Raw genomic sequence first — 23,203 nt, forward strand, 5'->3', positions numbered from 1 at the left:
GCAAAGCGAAAAAAGGTCTTCCTGTATTGGAGGTCGTTCCTGTCCGAAATCGAAGGAATTTTCCACGGATTTTTTCCAAAACGTTGCACGAACTCGTTCAGCGGATAAGAGCTTTTTTTTTCTTCCTAGAAAACGAATTTCAATAAAGCCGGCAAATTGAAACAATCCGAAAAAAAAAAACTCCCAATCTAAATCAAATCAGACCTTGGTACAGTCCTATACTTTTACTACGTGCCTCTTAAGTTTGCCCGTTTTTGCGAGACCTCCGTCCCCCATATAAATACTTTCCTCAACACTGGTAGACTTTTATTCTCTGCAGCGTCGTTTCTCAGATTACAATCTTCCATTGAGAAGTTCGTTGATTACGTAAACCACTGTCGGTGGTACCCATCATCATCATCACCATAACTCAGCAGCGGTGTTGATCTTAAACAAGTTCATCGGTTGTTGGTTCTTGCGTGAAAGTGAATATCCGTAATTTCGTAGTGTCATGGACTACTTTTTTTCGTATTCATAATCATTGCGTCAACTAATAGGAGAAAGTGATTTATCTGCTTTGGCGAGATAAGGATTTTTGGTACTGTTGTTGTTGGGCTTTGGCGGTACGCTTTAGACAAGACTAGAAATGGACGCGGAGCAGTTTAGGGAGTTCGGCAAGGCCGCTGTGGATTACATAGCTGATTACTTCGAGACCATTAGGGACAGGTGAGTCGTTTATTCTGTTGTGATGCTCTACGAGCGATGTTATTTTCGGATTTCGCTTCAAAGTCAGAATTTCAAGAATCAAAGTGCTCAATAGAAAAAAGATCGAAACCGAGTTTGAGTGTGAGGGCCCGATACAGAGCTGATGGAATACCATACGAAAAATATGAGATTCACAGCTGAACAAAGTAGCTACGCCTATTCTCAAACTATGGGGCAATTCAAAAGCGATAAACTACATTTGTTTTTAATGAATCGTACCAATAGTCGTGTATTTGCATTTTACGGAAATTTCTGACGAATTCCTGGTAAAGCACCCCTTTACGTTTCCAAAGGTTTCGGGATAACGAAACGCCAAAAGTTTTTGATTTTTGAATTTTAAATTAAAGCCGTCATTATACCCCTTTCTACAAAATTCACGCTCGGTTTTGCGACAAATGCGGGGTCAGCCGAACCTGCAGAACTAACATTTTATCGCATGCCTAGAACATACAGAGTGTCCTTTTTTTTTGTAGCAGGACATTAACAACGTATTCTTCACCCAAAAATAGCATTAGTGTTCTACATTAAATGTATTCGAATGCCACGTTAAGAAAAGACAGGTGAAATATTATTAATAATGCGTTCCAGTTTTACTTAAAACCTCAGAAAGTTTTTGAGATATGCAACGCCAATTTCCCCAATACATAATTTTTTTAGATTTAGAGAGCCAGACATGCTACGCATGCACGAATTAATTTATCTAGGAACGGTCCCATCGTTCATTTCACTTAAACTTTTACGTGATCCATCACAGAGCATCCAATTTTGGGAATTTGAATAGTTTTTATTTCTTTCGAATTTCTTTAAGCACGTATCACCGTTTTTGAGCTATTTACACAATTGCCGAGCTGCTATGCCACTTTGCCCCTCCGGTGCGGTTTCTGATATTTTAATTATTTGAGATTTTCTACCTGCATGGGTCGACCAACTGATAGAGAGCGCTTGGAACCTTGAACTAACCACTCGCAACCCTGGAGAAAGAGGCGAGGTTGCCCTTCCTAGGGGAGTATGGTGTAACAAGGTTGAACGCTGGTTCTGGAAGTGGTAATCAGCAAAGCCGTCAAATAGGTGACGGGTGAATTCAGTTCGGAAAAATAATTAACTTGTGGCAGCATAGTAATTAATAAATAATAGAAAAATTACAATAAATAAACTAAAAAAAATAATAATAAAACTTGCAGGAGTTAAAAAATATAATTTATGCATAAAAAGTTGTACGTCCTAAGGTCCGAAAGAGGAATTACAGCCTTAATCGAGTAAAGTGGAACCGAAAACGTCAGCTTCATACCCAGTCTTCTTCTTTCATACCATGAATCTATTCGTACCGACATCGGATAAAAATTATAAGGCGTCAGATGGTACCTGAATCCGATAAAATTTCAAATCTGGCATAAACGGAGGCACAAGACTTGAAAGAAGTCTCAGGGTATTTGAGTCCGTTTTTTTATTTTTGGAAAAGACTTCGAACTCTTGAAGGGGGCACTATATTGCCCTCGGTAAAGAGGAGGAAGCCATTTTGCGGGAGGAAAGGGAACCCGGACGGAGTAAAATGGGACGGATCGGGGAGCCAGAAAAACGTCCGAAAAGAAACCCCCAAGAGCTTAGTTGCAGAGCTTTAGCTCGTCTGCGTTACCACTTCTCCTAATGGAGGGGTACCATAAGTTTTAAAATAGTTCGTCATTTTTCGAATATACTTATGTATATAGTATAATATATATGATATATATATATAATATATAATAATATACATATATATTACAAACTGGTACTAATACTATTTATTTTTTATTGTAGAATGCGTGGTTAAGATTACTGAAACCGATATCTTGCAGGGTACTTAAACGTGATAAATTCTTAAGTATTTTGAAAGAAGTTCCGGAGTACCACGCACCGATTCTAGTGTGGGAAAATGTGTTTTTTACTATTTTGATTATACCAGATTCTCTTCACGCATTTCATTAAAATTTATTAATTGTTTTTTGGAGGAATGTGGGAAGAATGAGGCTTGATTTAATATAATTATTTTGTAGAGAAACTTTGGGACCAACCTAAAATATACAGAACGACATTGTATTATCGTAAGAAATTTCCATAAAAATTTGGAAGAAAGTCAATTTAAGGTAGCTTTAACTAATAAACAAATTCATAAATAACTAAGCTTGATTTTAATTTTAACAAATTTATGGGGAAAAGAAGGATTATGGGCAATTCAAATATTGAATTTATAATCCATATGTATGATATACAAAGTGTCCCGAAAATGTATGTCAAAAATGGTAACATTAAGATTATTTGGACCAGCACATTAAGATTTGGTTGAAAAAAGTGTCTCTTTTAGACAATATTGACGGTCAAAGTTCTTGAAAAAAAAACACATTTTTATGACACTATCATTTCTCTAATATGCTGTGCTTACTGGGGTTGTAAAACACAAGCTTATTTACTAACTCGTGCACAGACTGATTATCATTATGTAACATTAATACTTTATTCAAATGTTAGTGTCTCTTTTAAAGCGATTAATAGTTTTTTTAACAATGCACTCAGAGTATGCATACATCTTCCTTTGTACCTTCTGTTTAGTTCGTGTATAGGTTGTCCTAAAAGTAAACTGTCAAACGTTAACCATGAATTCTACGTCGAAAAATAACTCTAGTTTGCTATATAAAGTATGGTCTAAAGATATATCGTAACAGAAACACAATGGGTGTTGAAATAAAATTTAAAAAAAATAAATAAAAACTCAACTATTTTCAAAATCGTAATTTTTTTTTTAAATGTGCATTTCGTCGATAGAAACATAAGTCGAATATTTTACAATGCAAAACAATTCTTTAGTATTATCCGTGGAATTTTTTAAGAAAAAAAAATGCGTCATCGATTTTTCCATAAATAAATTGATTCGTTTAATTATTTTTTCCATTATTAAGGAAATAGTTCTCTTAATATTTTATCGCACGACTCACCGTTTTTGAAGAAAAAAATTCGTACTTTTGTTATACAGCGCATAAGCCGCTCAAGAGCGTATTCTTATAATGAAACATTTTAAAGGCTGGAAAACTTAAAATTAATGTTAAAATAAACATTTTACTTTGAAATAATTAATAGAACTAACACGTCTGCAAAAATTGCTCAAAATAGTCTCCATTTCTTACCTCGAGTTAGAGTGCCAATGGGCTCGCCAAGACTTTCTATAAAGGTAACGTCCCTGGACATTATTATCTTATGATTCGAAGGATCAAATAGTCCATGAGCAGGGTGGCCTAATGAAAACTCTGTTTTTAGTATTTAACATGGAAATGTGCAAGAACGCTAGGACTCCCCCCCCCCCCACCGCCGGTTTTTAATTCGATTAAATTTTTTACTGTATTTTCAACCTTTCAAGTTTAAATTTTAAACAGGGATGACGATTATACTCAAATTTTTTAATGAGAAGGGATATCCAGTAGTTCCTAATGATTATACCTGATTTTAATCTAGTCGTAACCTCCACCCTTACTACAACGTTTGAAGTCACTGCCGTTGTCCTCCTTGATATGACAGCTTGCCAAAGTTTGCGGGGGATTTACCACAATAAAAGCTGCAGGCTTCGAAATGAGGGTAGGCGAAGGTGGATTTTAGAGGTGGAGACCTTTAAAAATGAGTGATCGCTGAATCATTTGGATACGTTCGAAAATAACTTTCTTTCTGATTAAGATATCGACATGCAAATTGTAGGTGATAATCATACCGTAAGAGCGATGAATATGGATGAAGCACAGATATGTGAAATAACATAAGGGTGCCTACTATGTGTAAATATTTATAAAAATGTTGAGCCATAAATTATTTAAAAATTATTTGTGACAAAATTACGCAGAACTTGCAAAGTCATATCAATGCTTTCCTCACTACAAATCTTAGGTAATTTGAATGAAACACGACTTAAGTAGCAAACTTTAAGAAAACTACAAGTTGAAGTAACCTTAACGTTCGATTTTCCATTCCCCAAAGAAGTAACGTGATTCTAAAGACCATTCAGATTATATCTGAAGGACTGCAGAATCTCAGCATCCTAAGCTTTATTCAGTAATAAAGGTAGTACCTTATAATACTGTTTATTTCGCTAGAAACTTAGGGTACTCAAGAAAAGTACCCTTATACTAATTTTCAGGTATGAAATACCAAAAAACCAAAATATTCTCCATCTAAAAACCGTCTATTTATTAAAGTTATCTTGTGGTTAAAGAAGCCGGCCATCAACCCTAAGCTTAACACCGACTTAGATTTGCGGGTAATTTAAATATGAAAGCTCACCATTTAGTTTTAATCCAGAATTTATTCCCCTGTAAACTTACCAGCACTTTAACCTCCTGAGCCCGAGTCGCCATATTAATTAAAGGGAAAATTATTCAAGTTCTGTCAAATATAGCTGTTAGATAAAGTTCCGTGCTAACGGTAGAGTTTAGCAGCACTTCAGTAATTAAGCCCTAAAGGAGCGTTAGCTCTAAAGCAATATCCATCGAAATTGGGAAAGTAGCAAAAGCTCTTTCTTCTTTCGTCGTTAAATGAAAAATCCAAAAATCCCCTCGATAAAGTTTTAGGTACTATCTGGTTTGATGGAAGATCAATGTGTTTGTTAACTTGCCATTTGCGGCTTCTCAGGGGTCTGTTATGCCAATTCCTTGGACGCCATTCTTCCGATCACCTTGACCTTTAGCAAAGCTAAAGCAATAAGTTATTTTCAAGCCAGGACGTCATTACAAGAATAACTGAATAGGTCGGGATGAAAATTATACGTATAATACACTTAATTTTAATACACAAAATAGTTCAATTTTCGTTTACCCATTAACTAGATCGATATCGAAAATGTACCCCGGACCTCCTGTCTGACCCTTGCCATCTTCGTATATTATTCAATTCTAACAATTCCGAAATTCCAGGCCAGTCCTCTCAACCGTCCAACCCGGCTATCTTGGAGATCTCCTTCCCAAGGACCCCCCGCAAACTGGAGAATCGTGGAGAGATGTTCTTCAAGATGTAGACAGGATCATCATGCCCGGAATCACCCATTGGCATAGCCCAAACTTCCACGCCTATTACCCCACTGCACAATCGTTTCCCAGTATCGTTGGAGAACTGATGAGCGCTGGATTTGGAGTTGTAGGATTAAGTTGGGTAGGTAGAACGTAGTTCCACGTCACACGTGGCTTCTTGCATGTATGTGCTTAATCGTGGGACTAGAAATTTCGTATTTCATTCATAATCACTTTTTGCTGACATCAAGCGTTTCTTTTTGTGTCCTTAAAATCTCAGCAAATTAACACACATCTTTGATGTAATATTTAGGAAGTGACCCCAAATTACCATAAACCCTGCAGTTACAAACAGGTTGTTACGTCGGTTAACAGTCACTTTTACATAAAAGATCGTCAATTATGGTTTAATCACTCTGTGATACTTTTTACTGGGTTACAGGAATTTGTCTTACAGGTTGAGGCGGTTTGTACAGGGTCCGTCATCTATATAAAATAATGGTGATAACTATTTAAATCATTTTTCTATCAAAAAATGTTTCTAGTAAAGATTACAAGACTAGTTTGTTGTCACTTTTTTTTAGTTTTTCAAACGTCTCCATTTTCGAATTGTTCTATAGAATCTGCACTTATTTGCGCACGTGGACATGTCGAATTTTATTGGGGACAGATGAAAAAATTCGAGAACATTTTTTTTTTCTCATCGGGAAAAATTGCATTCGGTCAGAAAAGCAAAATGGCAAAAATATCCTCTGTGCTTTCTAAAAGTTCAGTGAATCGCAAGTAAAGTGGTATCGATTTTTGGCTTGGTGAAATAGAGTGGCCAGCCCAACCACCCGATTTGAATCCCCGCGACTTTTTCTTTTAAGCCCATTTAAAAGATCAAGTTTATGAGGCTCGAGGGCTCGTATCGGCGGTGTAATGCAATCAATCAGGCAAGGCAACTACCCTCAGGCGAAAAGATTATTAATGCAAAGAGTGGCACTATATTTGGACAACGACGGAAGACATTTTGAGCAAATGCTTTGAACATTAAATAACAATTAATTCTTTCGAGCAGTAGATTATTATTTTTTTCTGATCGAAAGTAATTTTGACTTAAAATTTTTCTTGATTAATTTAAAAAACTAAAGTTGAACTTCGTAGATGCGTTATGAGACAAGAAAAAAAAAGTTTATGGTTATCAAAAAATGACAAATTAGCGTTGCAATATTTGCTCAAAGCATTTTTTTTATAGAAAAATTCTTTAAAAAGTCGTTGCCTTTATTCCGTACTGTATACGACGGACCACGCATGCGCTTTTCGCAGACGAGTAAAACACGCATTATTGCATCTTTTGCGAGATTTCCGCGTGATCGATAAATCATGTTGAAACTTCAAACAATCGTTCTCAATTATCATTCAGTTTACAAAAACACACAATTCACATGTTTGAATGAATGAATGAGTAATATAGTGTGTTGCACATGCATGCTGTGCTGCCTTGCCTTGTAGGAGTTGAACTTGACTTTCGATTTTTCTTATTCTTTCAATAGCAAATCCCAGCAATGGCATTGAAGCAGGTGAATGTCACGATTCTTACCTATTTTATTGTATGAATTTATTGAATTTAAGCCTGTTTAAAGAATACTAGAACAAGAAAATTTCACCTTTTAAATAGGTAATGTTATTGGTTCCCAGATTGCGAGTCCCGCAAACACTGAACTTGAAGTGGTCATGATGAACTGGTTGGGCAGAATGCTGGGACTGCCCGAGGAATTTCTAAATTGCTCCGAAGGGCCTGGTGGAGGCATCATTCAGGTCAGATCTATTATAATCCTGATCGTGTTGGGGCAAATTTTTCACTGTTATAATTTCAGGGTTCTGCCAGCGAAGCCACGTACGTAGCACTACTAGCCGCCAAAGAAAAGAAAGTCAAAGATCTCAGGGAAATCAATCCTCAACTCACAGAAGCCGAAGTCAAAGGGAAATTAATAGCCTATTCATCAGATCAATCAAATTCTTCTGTCGAGAAAGCTGGTTTATTAGGTAATATTTATCCATTTATCAATTCGAATAGAGTAAATATGCAAATTTACTGTTCAATCTAACACTTGCGTTATTTACCGATTACAGGATCCATGACCATGAGGTTATTACCCACAAATAACAATGGGGAGCTCAATGGTGCGGTTCTTCAGGAGGCTATCAACAAAGATAGGGAGGCTGGATTAATACCCTGCTATTGTGTAGCCAACCTAGGTAAAGTTTCCAATGTAGTAGCTTGCTCGATTACATCTGGCTCATGCAGTCCAGCACTGTTCAGTATGCCTAGTTTTTAGTATGATGAAAATGCACGTTAAGTACCGGATAAAAATATCCCCAAATGGCACAAGAGAGCTATAGAAATATATTTTTTTTGTATGGGAAACCGGACAACATTTCGATTTTCTTATCGATCGGGTATATTTAACTTTCTAAGAATAATTTATCTAAATTTAAAAACTATTGTTGACAGAGTATTAAAACTCAAAGAACAATTACTTTACTTGAAGAGGAATTGCGTATTTCCATTTTGCCACTGCTCCAAGCTCACGGGACACTGTCAGAACATTACGAATTTAACGATAACATCAAAATTGGAGGAATATTAACAGGCATAAGGAAATGTAAAGCAAGTCCAGAAGCAACAATAAATAAAGAATTGTCAATCCAAATGTTCTTTAAAGTGGCGGAAAATGTCTTTAAAAAATTCTCAGGGTTAGTTCAGGTTAGTTCAGGTTAGATGATAATCCTTTTGTAACGGTTTGTTGAGATGAGAGTGTAGAGTTACATTTTCTTGGGTACGTGCTGGGCAGTAGCCAGTTGGGATAAGGTTAGTGTTGGCATCTCTCAGGAACTGTGAGAGAAAGGCAAATATATAAATTAGGCAGTGCAGGTATACATAGTACGGTAGAGGCGTGATCGTAATTTCCTAAATAACCCTTCTTCCAGAGCTGCATTTCCATAGGGATAAGTTTGCGGAAAACAATTTATAAGCACAAGTGCAATCTTTTGAGAATTCATTTACGGATTATTGAGCATATTTTTGGAAACACCCTGTATATTTATTTAATGAAACAACGTTTATTAATTATCGAGAATATTCCTAATCTTATTCCGATATATAGAATTTTATTATTTTGCATCTGAAGTTTCTTCTGGATTTTCTGGCGAATTGAACTAATTTATCTTTCCGTACGTTGGGCGATTTTGGTCACTCCGAGCACATAGAAAAAAACGTGAAGTTCACCTGTTAAAATTAAACATAAATCAGGAAAGTTTTTTAAAGATAATCAAAGAATTACTCAAATTTCCCTTCACATCTCACCTAGCTAAGACTAGTTTTTCCTTATAATTTTAACCCTAATTCTCAATTTTGAGCATCGACGTAAAAATTCTCTTTTCTAGGTGAATAACACACATTCGCATGATGGATAATTAGAGTTATTGTACTATGTGCCCCTACAAAATAGCGCAACTGAGAATCTGAGGTATTTACTCAATTCCTATACGTTTAGCTGGCACGTACAGCTACAAGCCAGCTTACTCAACCGCTTTTAGTCCTCCTTGATCAGCTGCATTTAAAAATAGATCATTTCTACTCTAGAATACCCTGCATTTTTAAAATCTCCGCTATTTTCAGGTACCACCCCCACATGCGCCTTCGACAAACTAGACGAACTCGGTCCTATCTGCAACAAAGAAGGAATATGGCTTCATGTGGATGCCGCCTATGCAGGATCTGCTTTTATATGCCCGGAATATCGACACCTGATGAAAGGCGTTGAGTTTGCTGATTCTTTCGACTTCAACCCACACAAATGGATGCTGGTCAACTTCGATTGTTCCGCCATGTGGATCAAAGACGCGAAATACTTAGTCGAAGCTTTTAACGTTGACAGAATCTACTTGAAAGATCAACACAAGGGTCTAGCCCCGGAATACAGGCACTGGCAAATTTCCCTAGGAAGGAGGTTCAGAGCTCTGAAGCTCTGGTTTGTATTGCGAATTTATGGAATTGAAGGCATCCAGAGACACATCAAGAATCAAATCGCGTTAGCGGATTATTTCGCGGACATCGTAGGGGCGGACAATCGTTTCGAAGTCTGCACTTGCAGGATGGGCCTCGTGACCTTCCGGTTGAAAGGAGATAACTCTCTTAGCCAGAGACTTCTGGAAAAAATATCAGAGAAGAAAACACAGTTTCTGATTGCTGGACATTTGCACAGCACATACGTGATACGATATGCAATATGCAGCAGGCTGACGGAGAAAACAGATGTCGATTTTTCCTGGAAAGAGATAAGAGAGGCAGCTGAAGACATAGTGCCTTCAGTTAAAAAGGTAGTTGAAGTGAGTAATAAAAAAGGCTTGCCATCTCTGAACATCAAATGTATGAAGGACAGTTTGGAGAAATCCAAATAAGTAATGGGGTAGTATTTATTATACGTAGTATAATCTTAGTATGGTTTCAGAAAACCGTTTTCCGTCGATTGAATATCAACACGTTCCTTTACTGTGAGCATACTTAATCATGCATTAATGAGCCCCATTAATGCACGATTTTGCAAATTTGGCAATTACGCCACACTTGCTCTTTAGTCTAACCAATCGCAGCGTACTCGTTACGTTATTAGTAGCCGCCATTTATGAATCGTTCAATTTCGATACTAAGAGTCTTGTATGTAGGGCGGCAGCACGAATACAAATAATATACGATAATTTTGTAATTTCGAGAATTGAAATGTTTATAATTGTATCGCTTCGGAGCCTTTCCGATATCCAATCGGCGGAAACATTTTGTAACAACGCGTATATTAATGAGCGGTTAATTAATCTCGACCTCTATTAACGCATTCAGTGCGCTGACGCTTTGATGTCTCGGTCATGAGTCGCAGTAATTAATACACTTGTTCGTTAAATAACTATTTGTTTCTTATAGGACTGGTAAGTCGTCTTAAAAATAGACACAAAGGGCAGTCTTTAAGGCTGAGTTTATAATGCTTAATGCATTATAAACTCAGCCTGGTTGGAACGGGCTTAATGCGAACGAGCCAATTACACGCTGCTTCGTGCACAAACAAAATCTCTTACGAGACATTTAAAGTTATGAGGGTACCATCCCATCATCCGGCAATTTAATATCGCACAAGTACCTTTTTACGTTTTATTAAGTACAATTTAGAATTTGTTTTCTTGAGGCTAAATGGGACATTTCCTGTTGCGTTGTTCCAAAATAATTATCAACAGGTCGCAATTTTAACGTTAATATTTTTAGTTTTATCGATATGCATGTGATAACTCTAATCCAATTTTTCACCGTTCTACTTTAGCACACTAGAACACATAGAATTTTTTTTTACATTCTTTTACAACTGAATACATGAATGGTTATAATAAAAATTGTTTGCAATTCGTGTACTTTGTTTGGTATTTTAAAATCTATTTAAGAGAAGACCGCCCCATTTCCTGGCTTTTGGAGATGAGCTGCTCAAGTAAACGGCGTTTCCCTGTGAGATTGCGTTAAAATAGCGTCACTACAGGCATTTGCGCCGTGGAAGTAGATCTATACCGCACGCGTGTGGAAAAATATTTTCCGCACAGTCACTAAAGTGACATATGTCAGCGCCATTAAAGACAGCCCTCGTGCTCCACGAATGCATCAACACAATCCTTTACTGTGTAACATTATTTATTAACAAAAATATGCTAAGGATATAAAAATTCAATTTTACTGACATTGTTCATACTTTACAGGCAAGAATAGATGTCCCTTCCAACTTATTTTTAGAGCTATTATTAGTGCCGTAATTCTACTTTACACAGGACTAGTTTCAATCATCCCATCAATTTCCTTGCATTTGATACTCTCATCCTTCAAGTCCTTCAAAACCTCGTTAGTTTGCGATAATATTTCACTCCACGATTTGTCAATGTCCTCTTTCTGAGTAAACCGACTGCACACAACGAACCTAAACAGCAACTGTCCTTTGTAATAATAAGGCATAATATAGATATTCTTCCTTTTGGCAATTCTCTCCAAAATGGCGTGGGTTACCGAATCCTCTTTGAGAAGTTGAAAACACACCACTCCCAAAGTTGAAATCACTACTTCGAATCTCTTGTCGGCTTTTACAAGTTCCTCCAAGTACGTGGCTAAACCAATTTGGTGCCTCACATGGTTCTGAATTCCTTGCACCCCGTAAATCCTAATCACAAACCAGAGTTTGAGGGCTCTGAATCTGCGCACGTCTGGAATTTGCCTGTGCTCCAGTTCGGGCTCGAACACCGGCACTTTGAGAGTGGCCTTAGCTTTAAAGGCTTCTTCGACAAACTTGCAATTTCGGAACCACATCGCTGAACAATCCCCATTGACGAGCATCCACTTGTGGGGGTTGAAATTAAACGAGTCCACGTATTCAATCCCCTTCAAGAGATAACGATATTCAGGGCAGGCTAGCGCCGTTCCCGCGTAGGCAGCATCAATGTGAAGCCACATTTTCTCATCTGTGCATATTTGTCCAATTTCCTCTAGATTGTCCATTGCGCAGGTGCCGGTGGTTCCCAAGGAGGCAACCACGCAGAAGGGAATCAGGCCGTGTTCTTTGTCATTCCTTATAGCTTCGTGCAAAACATTTCCTCGTAACGACCCTTTAGAATCGGTTGGAAGAAGCCTCATTTTGACTGAAGTTATGAGGCCAGATTTCTCTACTGATGAATTTGATTCGTTCGAGGTATATGCTACCAACCTTCCTTCGACCTCCCAATCGAGAAATGGTGTCCCCTCAGTTTTCAGTTGTTGAATTTTTTTGTACTTCGCCGAAAGTATTCCCACTAACGTAGATTCACTTGCTGCGCTCTAAAATTAATAATGTAAGAAACGCCCTCGTATTGCTAATGATTTGGCAGACCTGAATCAGGCCTCCTCCAGGCCCCTCAGAGCAATTCAAAAATTCTTCAGGCAATCCCAGTATTTTGGCCAGCCAGTCCATGACTCGTACTTCTAGTTCCACCACTGCAGGACTGGATTTCTGAAACAAAAATTCCTTAAGAAATTTTCGTTCCTTAATAACGTATCGTAACAGACCCAGTCCGTGGCAACAGCGCCGATGCCGGCCATAAAGAGTTCGCCGACGATGGCAGGATAGGACTGTCCTGTTGGAAAGAAGGCATGGAAGTATGGAGAATGCCATTGTGTTAATCCCGGAACTATTGTTTTGTCGATGTCTTCCATCAAGGAATTCCAGTGCTCTCCTTTTTTGGGAGCTCGTTTGGGTAGTGCTTTGCTTAGATAGCCAGGTGCAACATTTGGTAGAACTGGTCTAAAAACGTGTTTTCCGTTAGAATGAAGTGGAACGTTGGAAAGGAAAATTGTGCAGGTTTTAACATGGACATGATTAATCTTTTCACTATATATTAGCTGTCCATTGGACGCTTACTTTTCTGAGATCAAGCGTTTTTTGACCACCCCCATTTTCTTCGTCATTGTCTTACCAACCGATTTCTTCATGAAATTTGAAATCATCAGTAGTACTTTCCGAGCTATTTAAGACGATTCGCCGATTTTTTTCTATACATCTGACTTAAGTCAATGAGTTTCTTTAAGTAGGGTAAAAATGTTGTGTTTTTCACCTTTTCCTACGAATACTTTTAATGCCTTTACAGATAAGGAATAAATGCAACTGGCAAAGAAGTTTCTGAATCGAACGAGGAACTTCAACTTCCCGAAACGAACGGTCAGCGGCGTACCACAGAAAAAATGAGATCGCCAAAAAGACACTTAACTTGCGTCATATCATCGTCCTGAATAGGCTAAAAATATCGGCAAATATCTTAGAAACCGTCAAAGCTACAAACGAAATACCAAATAAATTTTCTAAGTAAATAAACCGAAAACAAAATTTTTAAACATACGAATTCATGGAAATATTTCTATTTATTTTTCGGAGTTTTGTCGCTCGTTAAATTTTTCCCATTGAAACCTGAATCGCTCTGTATAAACTGACGATAAATTACGTAATAAAGAATTCCAACGAAAAACGCGCACACTCTTATATGCAGAGTTATTCAAGTTCGACGCTCCTCATTGGGATCTCAGCAACCATAAGAGGTACGAGGGCCGCTGAATTGGGGCAAAGATGCGCAAATCTAAACGTCAGATTTTAAATATGATATCACCACTTTGCAGAAGAGAAAAAGTGGCAATTAAGATGAGTCATTCGTTTCTAATTCTCTCAGCAAAGCAAAGAAACGTTTTTTCGAAATTTCGTTTTTTTAGAGATATCCCCGGAAGTAATCGGAATTTTTCAAATTTTCACCGAGATCCAAATTGCGCAACTTTACCTCAATTTAACCGACCTCGTTTCTCTTATGGTTACTGAGATCCCAATGGCGGGTATCGCACCTGAACAATCCTGTATATTCTAAACCTGGTACGCTTAGAGAGAGAAAAGTGCTAAAGTATGTTCCATTAAAAATGACCTTACGGGACAGACGCACCGGGAGAGAGTTCAAGAATTGACGTTAAATCTATGGAGAAAAGACTGAATGCTCATTAATTAACGATTCCTAGAGAGACCTACTTTTATTAACAAACAGATACAGTACTTACACGTTTCTTATATTTTCACAATAATCTGCGATGTATTCTATAGAAGCACCAGCGAAATCTTTAAACTCTTGTATGTCCATCTTACCATCGTCACCTCGAAAGGAATGAGGTATTATTTCACCAAATTGTACACTGTAAGAAGAAGGGTTTTAGCAACTTTCTCCATTTCCGTTTACATTATTCGTAATACTTATATGATCACCTGTTCGCCAGGTCGATGTCATAACGTTGACCAGAATACTGAGTGGTCAATGGACCTATGGTTCTAAGTAGGACTCTTAAAATGTAAAAGTGCGCGTTGGGAAACGTAGATTAATTGAGAGAGAGAGAGAGAGATGGAAATTGGTGCAATGAGAAGATTTTATTCATTTATTTTGTGGATAGAGTAAACCCTCCATTCAAATGGGTATTTTGACGAACATGAACATGAATTTCATGACACAACATAACGTCGGTTCTCAACCGTTTTTGATTTATTTTGATTTTTAATACTTTTATTATACAGGGATGTTGTCAACTTTCAACCAATTTTTCACTAATCGGAATGAATGTTCAGACTCGTTGTGTTGTAGAAAACGCCAAGGTAAAGGCATATCTTCATCAGCAAATGGCAGTGTGTGGTTCTCCAGGATGGCTGTGTGTTGAAACCGACGCATAATTCTCTGAATTTTGACCAATGGTCGAACGCCAAATCGAGAAAAACATCCCCATACCATTATGCTGCCACCGTGACATGTCATTGTTGGTGTTTGATAGTAAACCTGGTCGCCACAGGTCGAGGAAAATGACCTTTCCCATCAAAATTCAAAATACGATGTTCAGCTTCATCACTGAGTGCTCCACTGCGAAGGTGACCAACACAGACCTTCCCGAGCAAATTTAGTTCTGGCTCTTCTGTCCTTGGAATTTAAGGGTTTCCTCACTGCGATTCTTCCTACTGATCCCATTTCACGTAGCCGACGATGTACAGTGCGATCGATTGTATTGGCGTCGCTATTGTTAGTGACTTCTTGCTTCGTAAACCTGGAGGACTTGCCGGGATTTGCAGAAGGTATTTTTGACGTCGGCCGATGGCCAGTGGCATTCGTTTTTCGAAGAAGGTGCGGGTTTTAGGCCATTTTTCACATCCCCGTGAGTGCCGGATTTTCTTAAAGTTCTGGAAACGGCCCCTCGGCTGATTTTTAGCGTCGTTGCGATGTCTTTCGGGTTTTAGCCGTCACGTGACATTCGGACTATCGAACGTCGAAGATGTTCCGTTGAAACACCTCTTCTTCGGCATGTTTCGTGTAAAATGCACCGCAAAATCGAATTTTATAACTAATAATTCTCCCATAAACAACAGCAACGCACCCATACCATTATCCAGCGAAAAAACTGTTTTTAACAACAACTTTTTTAGAAACAACATTCCTAAGCCAAATTCCAGGCATACCGGTATGAAGCGAGCGTCAGGATATAAATGTCTCCATATGGGACATTTGTTGTAAACAAACCTTTTTTTTGTTTGCTTGATTGGTATGCAAACTGACAAACATTTTTTTTAGTACAATTCAAGTCCTTGGACAAATAACAATATATTATTTCATTGTGCCAAAAATGTCGAATTTCGCACCACAAAATGATGATTTGCGGAAAGCATTAATTGTTTGCTTTCAATTTGAAGGAAAGTGCTGCAGAGTCGCACCGAATGCTTGTCGAGGCACATGGTGGTTATGCTTTATCAGAAGCAACGTGCAAAAGATGGCTTCAACGATTCAGAAATAACAATTTTGATGCGCAAAACGAAGAACGTGGCAGACCACCAAAAAAATTTGAAGATGCCGAACTGCGATCAATGTTGGATGAAGATGACACTTTGAGTCGAAAGCAAATGGCAGAAATGTTAAATGTTGCACAACGAACAATTTCTGATCGTTCAACAGCTATGGGAAAGATCCAAAAGTGTGGAAAATGGGTGCCGCATGAATTGAATGGAAGACAGATGGAGAACCGAAAAAACACCCGTCCGCCGTGTTCACCAGACTTGGCTCCTTCGGACTACCATTTGTTTTCACCGACGGGACACGCACTGGCTGAGCAGCACTTCGATTCCTACGATGAAGTGGAAAATTGGGTGTCTAATTGGTTTGATGCCAAAGAGGCACATTTCAATCGGCGTGGTATCCGTAAATTGCCAGAAAGGTGGTCGAAATGTGTAGAAAGCAATGGTCAATATTTTGAATAATTTTTCTTTCTTTCCTTGTTAAAATTGTTTTTTTTGATTTTATGACAAATTTTATACAAAATAGCGCTCATTTCACACCGGCAGACCCGGTATTGCACAGCGAATTTAGGAACATTCCTTTACCTTATCAACAAATTTCGAAGACGGAAATAAAAACGGTCGTTAAGGAAATGTTGCTACAAAAAATGTTCCATATGTGCCTTTGTCCGTAAGCGTGTGCGTGACCAATTCCGGCGCATGCTCACCATAATGCAAAAATCCAAGATTAAAAAGCGCGATGCAATAAATCTAAAAGAAAAAGTACCGATTATTGGGAGCATTCAAGCCCGTATCACACAAACCGAATTTTTCCGCCGAAAAAATTGATGAAAGCGAATAGTGTCGACAATGTGGACAAATGGGCAAAAATGTGGGAAGCCGCACAAAAACGTAGGCGAGTTTCCGTTCAGAAAACACGAAACACTGTGCGACAAGACATTATCCGTGCTTTACTTAAATGGTTCAAAATTCAAAGAAATTTGAATGATGCCATAAGCGGTCTAATTTTAAAAGCCAAAGTTGAAAAACTCGCTCACGCTGCCGGCAGTGATTTTGTATATTCAGCGGGCTGGTGGGAGTGACTTAAATCACTTCATTGAATTGTTGACGGGAAAGTTCCGGGTGAAGCTGAAAACATCAACAACGTAATAGTTTCGTATTGGATTGATGGCGTATGGAAAGATTTAAAACAAAATTATGGAAAAAGTGACCTTTTTTAACCGCGAGGAGATTTTTTCCATAAACTTACCCCAGAGAAAACGCTCGAGTTCGAAGGCGAACGATGTATTGGAGGGAGATGATTTAAACTGCGTTTTACAGTTTTGGTTTGTGCTAACTTAAGCGGTAACGAAAAGCGAAAACTACCAATTATTGGAAAATATCAAAAGCCAAGTGGCTTAAGAATCATTAAACTTATGCCTGTTAAGTGCGTTGCTGATAACAACCTGCACGGATGACATCGAAAATATTTAAAAACGAACTTCCTCCATGGAATGGAAAGTTGTGGCGAAACAACTGGAAAATTTTACTTCTCGCTGACAATTGTGCGGCACATCCACAACTAAAATTTCCAGAGGTTGGACCAGAATTTTGCCGCATCGGCTTGGGTCTATCTGGCACTTTCGGCATGCTAATTTATTCGTACGGTAAGTTTGCATTGGGGTTATACTGGGTGTCCCAGATAAAAGTGCAAATGTTTTAACCATGGTTTCTACTAATGAAATTAACGAACGCGTATTTTTTCCTTTTGTCCGAAAGTCTGTCGTTCCAGGGCTCTTTGAATGTGAGGCCCCTTTCGGATAAAACAATCTAAGCGTTGATGGTCTTAAAACTGTCGTTTAAAATAAACTCTATTTTTGTTTATAAAGCATGGGTACCTCTAATTACAATCTTTTGCATCATCAAAGCAGCTCCAGCAAGCTGGTTCTGCAACTCTGAAACACCTTCGAACAGCCAGACCACATCCCCAACAAACAATCCACCAAAGGACTAATTAAAGGTGGGAAGTAGACAGACCTCGTGTCACCTTCATGTCAAATAGTCAGCGGTCGAAAAATCATTAATCTTCAAATTTTAATTGAAAATGTTCGTGCAACCATTGTCGCCTTTCAGCAATTTGTTTCTTGGTAGGAGTGGCAGGTAAGCATTACTGAAACCACATAGAAAATTTACGTAGAAAACAAAATTGTAGACAAACACCTCTTATATTTGACTTATTCTATGACAAAATAGTCGATGTTGTTGTAGATTTGGTGTAGTCCTCAGCACAGTCCTTCGAACATTTTCTGCAGCAAAAAAGGATCCATCCAAAGGTTTCAGAGGATGCATCGTCACCGACTGCATGGTAGATCCTTGCACTCCGGAACCGTCAGTAGTTATCGTTGGAGCAGGCATTGCAGGGCTGAGCGTAGCTCAGAGACTCTCTCAATGTGGGCTCAGCAACTTCGTCGTTCTTGAAGCAACAGATAGGTTTTCTGAGGAAAACTTTAATATTTCCCATCTATTAAAAGACTTGTGACTTAGACCAGGAGGAAGAATCCATTCTTGTTGGTTCGGCGACGTTGTAGCCGAGATGGGTGCCCAACATATCCATGGAGCCTGCGTCAACAACCCAGTGTTTACCCTGGCAGCGCAAGAAGGATTGCTGAAGCCCCCTTTGAAAAGAACTAATTCTTCCAAAGGGTACCGTAGCAGGAATTTTGCCCTAAGCTCTTTTTACTGCTATGTTTCGCTAGAATTTATTTAACAAGCGACGGAAGGGCTGCCGATCATACCACTGCAATGGTAGCTCACCACGTCTTCGACCAAATCCAGCGAGAAGCTCTATCTCTCTTTGCCATGAGACGTGGCAAGGAACACGGATCTCTTTTCGACTTCTTTAGTAAATCCACTAACCCATCCTGTAATGCACTCTAAAAAAGTACTGTGAAGGTTTAAGAATTCAACAAGAACTGCAGAACTTTCCCGAAGACCAAAGATACAAAGTGTGCAGGATTTTGTATGGTCTCACACATAGAATCCGAATGAAAGTCGGTGAAGACCTGAGCAAAGTAAGCGCCGACAACTACGGCAGTTTCATCGGTCTTCCTGGTGGGAACGTCCAGATACCTCTGGGTTTTGTAGGTAATCTATTAGAGCAAGACAACGTGATAATAAGACGTTCACCACAAAAAAACGTTTATAATTTAGGGGTTCTTTCGCCGCTCCTCAAAGAGCTGACAAGCTGCAACGTCAAATTTAATAAACCCGTAGAGTTGATAAGATGGGACACTGTCCGAGAAAAGAAGGACGGAAGCCCCAGAGCGATAGTGCAATGTTGCGATGGAGAAGAGTATTGCGCGGATTACGTGGTTATAACCGTGTCCCTGGGGGTCCTAAAGGAGCACGCAGAGGAAATGTTTTTTCCATTATTGCCGGCCAATAAAATGGACGCCATCCAGAATTTAGGTGTGATAAACTTAACGTGAGAACGGACTGTACTGTCACGTTACGTAAGCTCATGCGATGCCATACATGAGATGTGGTTAACGACATGGCAAGGACACCTTCCTCCATGACAACTGCCAACTTCCTAAATATTCATAATATCAAAAAAAATTTAATGTGTAGGAAAACCGTTACACTTTAGTCCCATGGCATCAAGTACAGGAATAGTTCTAGAAGTACCCGACCTAATACTTAAATAAATCAAAAATTAGAAAAAGTTACATTATTTCTCAACATGGTTTTCTTTGACATTGACAGATTTTTCCCGACCAAGTTCTATGATCATACCCTGTTTATAGTAAGAAGTTTCCAATGTTTCAGAACAGACATCAATCTCGGACTCCACCTTGTCACTATTGGCAAATCCCTTTCCACCGAGTAATTTTTTCAAGTTTGGTAATAGAAAATTATCTGAGGGGGCTAGATCTGACGAACAGGGTGGCCGAGGGAAAAGTTCGCCGGGGTCAACCACGGTAGAGTGTCACCTTGGCAGCTCGTACGACCGCGTTTAAACTCTGCCACCCAATATTTTACAGTTGGTAATCAAGGACCAGATTTCCCCAAAGTAGAATCTAATTCCGCTTTGGTGTTGAATGGATTAAGACCTTTCAAATTGAGGCATTGAATCACGTATCGGTGACCAATTTTTTCCATGAAATTCGCTGAAATCGTTCATTAAAAATAGTTTTAAAGCAAACATGAGTCAACCCAACACACTCAAAATTTAGACTTGAGCTTCTTAAGGTTAGGTCTTGGTAATGTAGACAAATTTTTAACAAAAAAATCGCCATCTATATGTCAGGTCCGGTACTTCGGGTACGATCCCCGTAGCTAGGTAAGCTTACGTGATAAGACACCAATCCTCCCTTTAGATTTGCACTTTTGCCAACCGCACGGCATCTTTGCTCCATGTTTTAGGTTACGGCAACATCAACAAGGTCTATCTCGACTACGACAAGCCATTCTGGGTGTGGTCGGAAGGAGGAATGAAGTTTGCGTGGTCACCTGATGAATTGATCCATGGAAGTAACTGGACTAAAGGTACGAGTCAATTGTTGTACAATAACGGCAATGGAAAGTTATTTGGTTTTTAGGATTAGTTTCGGTAGAAGAAGTGGTGAACAGCAAACATGTCTTGTGTGCTTTCATCTGTGGGCCAGAATCCATTGTTGTGGAACATTGTTCGGATGAAGAAGTAGCAAACGGTAAAAGGAATGGCTTTTTGAAAATGTTTAGGGCTTTTGTCCAGGGACCCGTCCCGAAATTTTTCCAAACTTTAACTCAAGGAACGTAAAATTCTCCACCAAGCAGGTCTCTATAATACAGAAAAAAAATTTAGAGCGGAACAAAGGGACATCAGATGAACACAAGGATGCGATAACTAACAGGACGAACCACAGGCCTATTTCGATAATATATTCCTCAGGGATAATTCCAGATGGATACAGAATACACTTGAAAATCCCAAATTGTTTAAGAAATAAACATACGTTTACTCCTAAGAATCTGAAGGCAACAAATTGAGAGATACTGACGAAACTTGCACATTTATACTGCTCAACAAAATATTTGTCAGAATCCCTGACATTGAAAAATTATTTAAGAATTAAACAAAAAATTGAGTATTATTTAGACAGCAACCTGGACAAAGAAATCTGGAAATACCAACATTTTTTTTCCATTTAAATTCAACACAGCCCAAGATCCTTGTTGAAGCAAATCAAATTCTCATTAATATTTCAATAGGTCTTTATAGATATTTCACAAACGTCAATACTTTACGAAAGGCATAAACCATTTTCCCGATCATTTTTATTATCAACAGGGATAACGAAGGTTCTGAGACAATTCACTGGAGATCCCTCCTTGCCTTACCCTTGTACGATCCTTCGGTCGAAATGGGGCTCCGATCCATATTTCTGTGGATCATTTTCTCACATGAGCCTGTCTTCGAACGTGGAACACCAATGCGATCTGGGCAGTCCAGTACCTGGCCATTGTGATCCAGTGCCACCGGTTTTGCTCTTCGCCGGAGAAGCAACTTGTGCTGGTAAGATTTGCATAGAATTGCCCATTTAATACCCATATTTATTTCGATTTAATGCAAGGAAACAATTAATGCGTCTTGTCCATCAAGTTGCGAATATTTTTAAGAGCTAGTTTTGCATCTATTTCCTTTAGTATATCTTACTCAATTTCCATATTTAATTTTTATCTGACTGTGCATAAACCTTAATGTAATAAACTTTTTGTATTTTTTTACTATGTTGCTTATTGTTGATTGAAATATTAAAAAACATAAGAAATTTGCGAAAGGAAGAGTTTTTGGGAAAGAACTTTATAATCATATTTTATCAATCAATTTTGTCTATAATTTCTGTTTCTACCTCTCTTTTATAGGTTACCATTCTACGGTTCATGGAGGCAGAATAAGCGGAATTCGAGAGGCGGAAAGAATTGTTCAGCTGACCAAGAAGTTTGGAGGACCACCGCCAAATCTATGAGGGCACTTTACAAATACCATGTAAATTTTTTTCCTATTGAGCACACCCCTCTTATGTATAAGAGTTAAATTTTATCTTTTACAACAATTTTTGTAGCATTTTTTAATCTAATCGAAGATTTAGTGCCTGCAGAGAATAGTTTATAGCTAATTTTTTAAACATTAATTCATGGATCAAATTTGAGTTCGTACAGAATTCGTAAGTGAATTAAATTGAATTACGTATTTTATTTCTTCTTTAGTTTTTTTTCTTTTTTTTTCTTATTTTGTTTCTTTAGTATTTTTTTCCTTCTATGTTGTGTCTTTTCTTTTTTTTTCTTATGTTCCTTCTTTTGTATTTTTTTTCCTTCTTTTTTGTGTCTTTTCTTTTTTTTCTTATTTTCCTTCTTTAGTGTTTTTTTTCCTTCTTTTTTGTGTCTTTTCTTTTTTTTCTTATTTTCCTTCTTTAGTGTTTTTTTTCCTTCTTTTTTGTGTCTTTTCTTTTTTTTATTATTTTCCTTCTTTAGTGTTTTTTTTCCTTCTTTTTTGTGTCTTTTCTTTTTTTTATTATTTTCCTTCTTTAGTGTTTTTTTTCCTTCTTTTTTGTGTCTTTTCTTTTTTTTCTTATTTTCCTTCTTTAGTGTTTTTTTTCCTTCTTTTTTGTGTCTTTTCTTTTTTTTCTTATTTTCCTCCTTTAGTATTTTTTTCCTTCTTTTTTGTGTCTTTTCTTTTTTTTCTTATTTTCCTTCTTTAGTGTTTTTTTTCCTTCTTTTTTGTGTCTTTTCTTTTTTTTATTATTTTCCTTCTTTAGTATTTTTTTCCTTCTTTTTTGTGTCTTTTCTTTTTTTTATTATTTTCCTTCTTTAGTATTTTTTTCCTTCTTTTTTGTGTCTTTTCTTTTTTTTCTTATTTTCCTTCTTTAGTGTTTTTTTTCCTTCTTTTTTGTGTCTTTTCTTTTTTTTCTTATTTTCCTTCTTTAGTGTTTTTTTTCCTTCTTTTTTGTGTCTTTTCTTTTTTTCATTATTTTCCTTCTTTAATATTTTTTTTCCTTCTTTTTTGTGTCTTTTCTTTTTTTCTTA

General features: G+C 37.8%; 3 protein-coding genes across 6 annotated transcripts; 2 read left to right on the plus strand and 1 right to left on the minus strand.

Annotated features, from left to right (window-relative positions):
- The first annotated feature begins 297 nt into the window (after positions 1-297).
- LOC136347010 (aromatic-L-amino-acid decarboxylase-like) lies at positions 298-11,200 on the plus strand. The gene is made up of 6 exons (XM_066296635.1): positions 298-705; positions 5,670-5,904; positions 7,443-7,562; positions 7,622-7,790; positions 7,878-8,003; positions 9,427-11,200. The coding sequence occupies exons 1-6, from the start codon at positions 626-628 to the stop codon at positions 10,206-10,208; spliced, it is 1,512 nt and encodes a 503-aa protein (XP_066152732.1). The 5' UTR covers positions 298-625; the 3' UTR covers positions 10,209-11,200.
- A 218-nt stretch (positions 11,201-11,418) lies between these two features.
- Positions 11,419-14,706, minus strand: LOC136346934 (3,4-dihydroxyphenylacetaldehyde synthase-like). 3 transcript variants are annotated; one of them, XM_066296494.1, is made up of 5 exons: positions 14,585-14,705; positions 14,395-14,526; positions 12,871-13,105; positions 12,695-12,814; positions 11,419-12,642 (listed from the first exon to the last, which is right to left on the minus strand). In XM_066296494.1, exons 2-5 carry the CDS (start codon positions 14,472-14,474, stop codon positions 11,602-11,604), a joined length of 1,476 nt encoding a protein of 491 aa, XP_066152591.1. In that variant the 5' UTR covers positions 14,475-14,526; positions 14,585-14,705; the 3' UTR covers positions 11,419-11,601. The 3 variants fall into 3 exon arrangements, with proteins under 3 accessions (XP_066152591.1, XP_066152590.1, XP_066152592.1); XM_066296493.1 differs by having other exon boundaries at positions 12,695-13,100; positions 14,585-14,706; XM_066296495.1 differs by lacking the exon at positions 14,585-14,705 and having other exon boundaries at positions 12,871-13,100; positions 14,395-14,508.
- A 3,396-nt stretch (positions 14,707-18,102) lies between these two features.
- LOC136346893 (peroxisomal N(1)-acetyl-spermine/spermidine oxidase) lies at positions 18,103-22,312 on the plus strand. 2 transcript variants are annotated; one of them, XM_066296428.1, is made up of 10 exons: positions 18,109-18,295; positions 18,404-18,625; positions 18,680-18,838; positions 18,892-19,037; positions 19,088-19,279; positions 19,346-19,603; positions 20,561-20,683; positions 20,737-20,847; positions 21,468-21,692; positions 22,043-22,312. In XM_066296428.1, the coding sequence occupies exons 1-10, from the start codon at positions 18,240-18,242 to the stop codon at positions 22,144-22,146; spliced, it is 1,596 nt and encodes a 531-aa protein (XP_066152525.1). In that variant the 5' UTR covers positions 18,109-18,239; the 3' UTR covers positions 22,147-22,312. The 2 variants fall into 2 exon arrangements, with proteins under 2 accessions (XP_066152526.1, XP_066152525.1); XM_066296429.1 differs by lacking the exon at positions 22,043-22,312 and having other exon boundaries at positions 18,103-18,295; positions 21,389-21,510.
- The last annotated feature ends 891 nt before the right edge of the window (positions 22,313-23,203 follow it).

This window comes from Euwallacea fornicatus, chromosome 25 (assembly GCF_040115645.1).
Source record: "Euwallacea fornicatus isolate EFF26 chromosome 25, ASM4011564v1, whole genome shotgun sequence".
Taxonomy (NCBI): domain Eukaryota; kingdom Metazoa; phylum Arthropoda; class Insecta; order Coleoptera; family Curculionidae; genus Euwallacea; species Euwallacea fornicatus.

Excerpts from the sequence above, each read along its gene's own strand:
- LOC136346893 (XM_066296428.1), top strand. The coding sequence starts at position 18,240 with ATGTTCGTGCAACCATTGTCGCCTTTCAGCAATTTGTTTCTTGGTAGG. Across the intron at positions 18,839-18,891 it reads AGAACTAATTCTTCCAAAGG|AATTTATTTAACAAGCGACG; the intron begins GTACCGTAGCAG and ends ATGTTTCGCTAG. Across the intron at positions 19,038-19,087 it reads ATCTCTTTTCGACTTCTTTA|GTTTAAGAATTCAACAAGAA; the intron begins GTAAATCCACTA and ends AGTACTGTGAAG.
- LOC136346934 (XM_066296493.1), bottom strand. The coding sequence starts at position 14,474 with ATGGACATACAAGAGTTTAAAGATTTCGCTGGTGCTTCTATAGAATAC. Across the intron at positions 13,101-14,394 it reads TGTGAAAATATAAGAAACGT|TTCTACCAAATGTTGCACCT; the intron begins GTAAGTACTGTA and ends TTTTTAGACCAG. Across the intron at positions 12,643-12,694 it reads CTGGAGGAGGCCTGATTCAG|AGCGCAGCAAGTGAATCTAC; the intron begins GTCTGCCAAATC and ends TATTAATTTTAG.
- LOC136347010 (XM_066296635.1), top strand. The coding sequence starts at position 626 with ATGGACGCGGAGCAGTTTAGGGAGTTCGGCAAGGCCGCTGTGGATTAC. Across the intron at positions 706-5,669 it reads TTCGAGACCATTAGGGACAG|GCCAGTCCTCTCAACCGTCC; the intron begins GTGAGTCGTTTA and ends CCGAAATTCCAG. Across the intron at positions 7,563-7,621 it reads CTGGTGGAGGCATCATTCAG|GGTTCTGCCAGCGAAGCCAC; the intron begins GTCAGATCTATT and ends TTATAATTTCAG.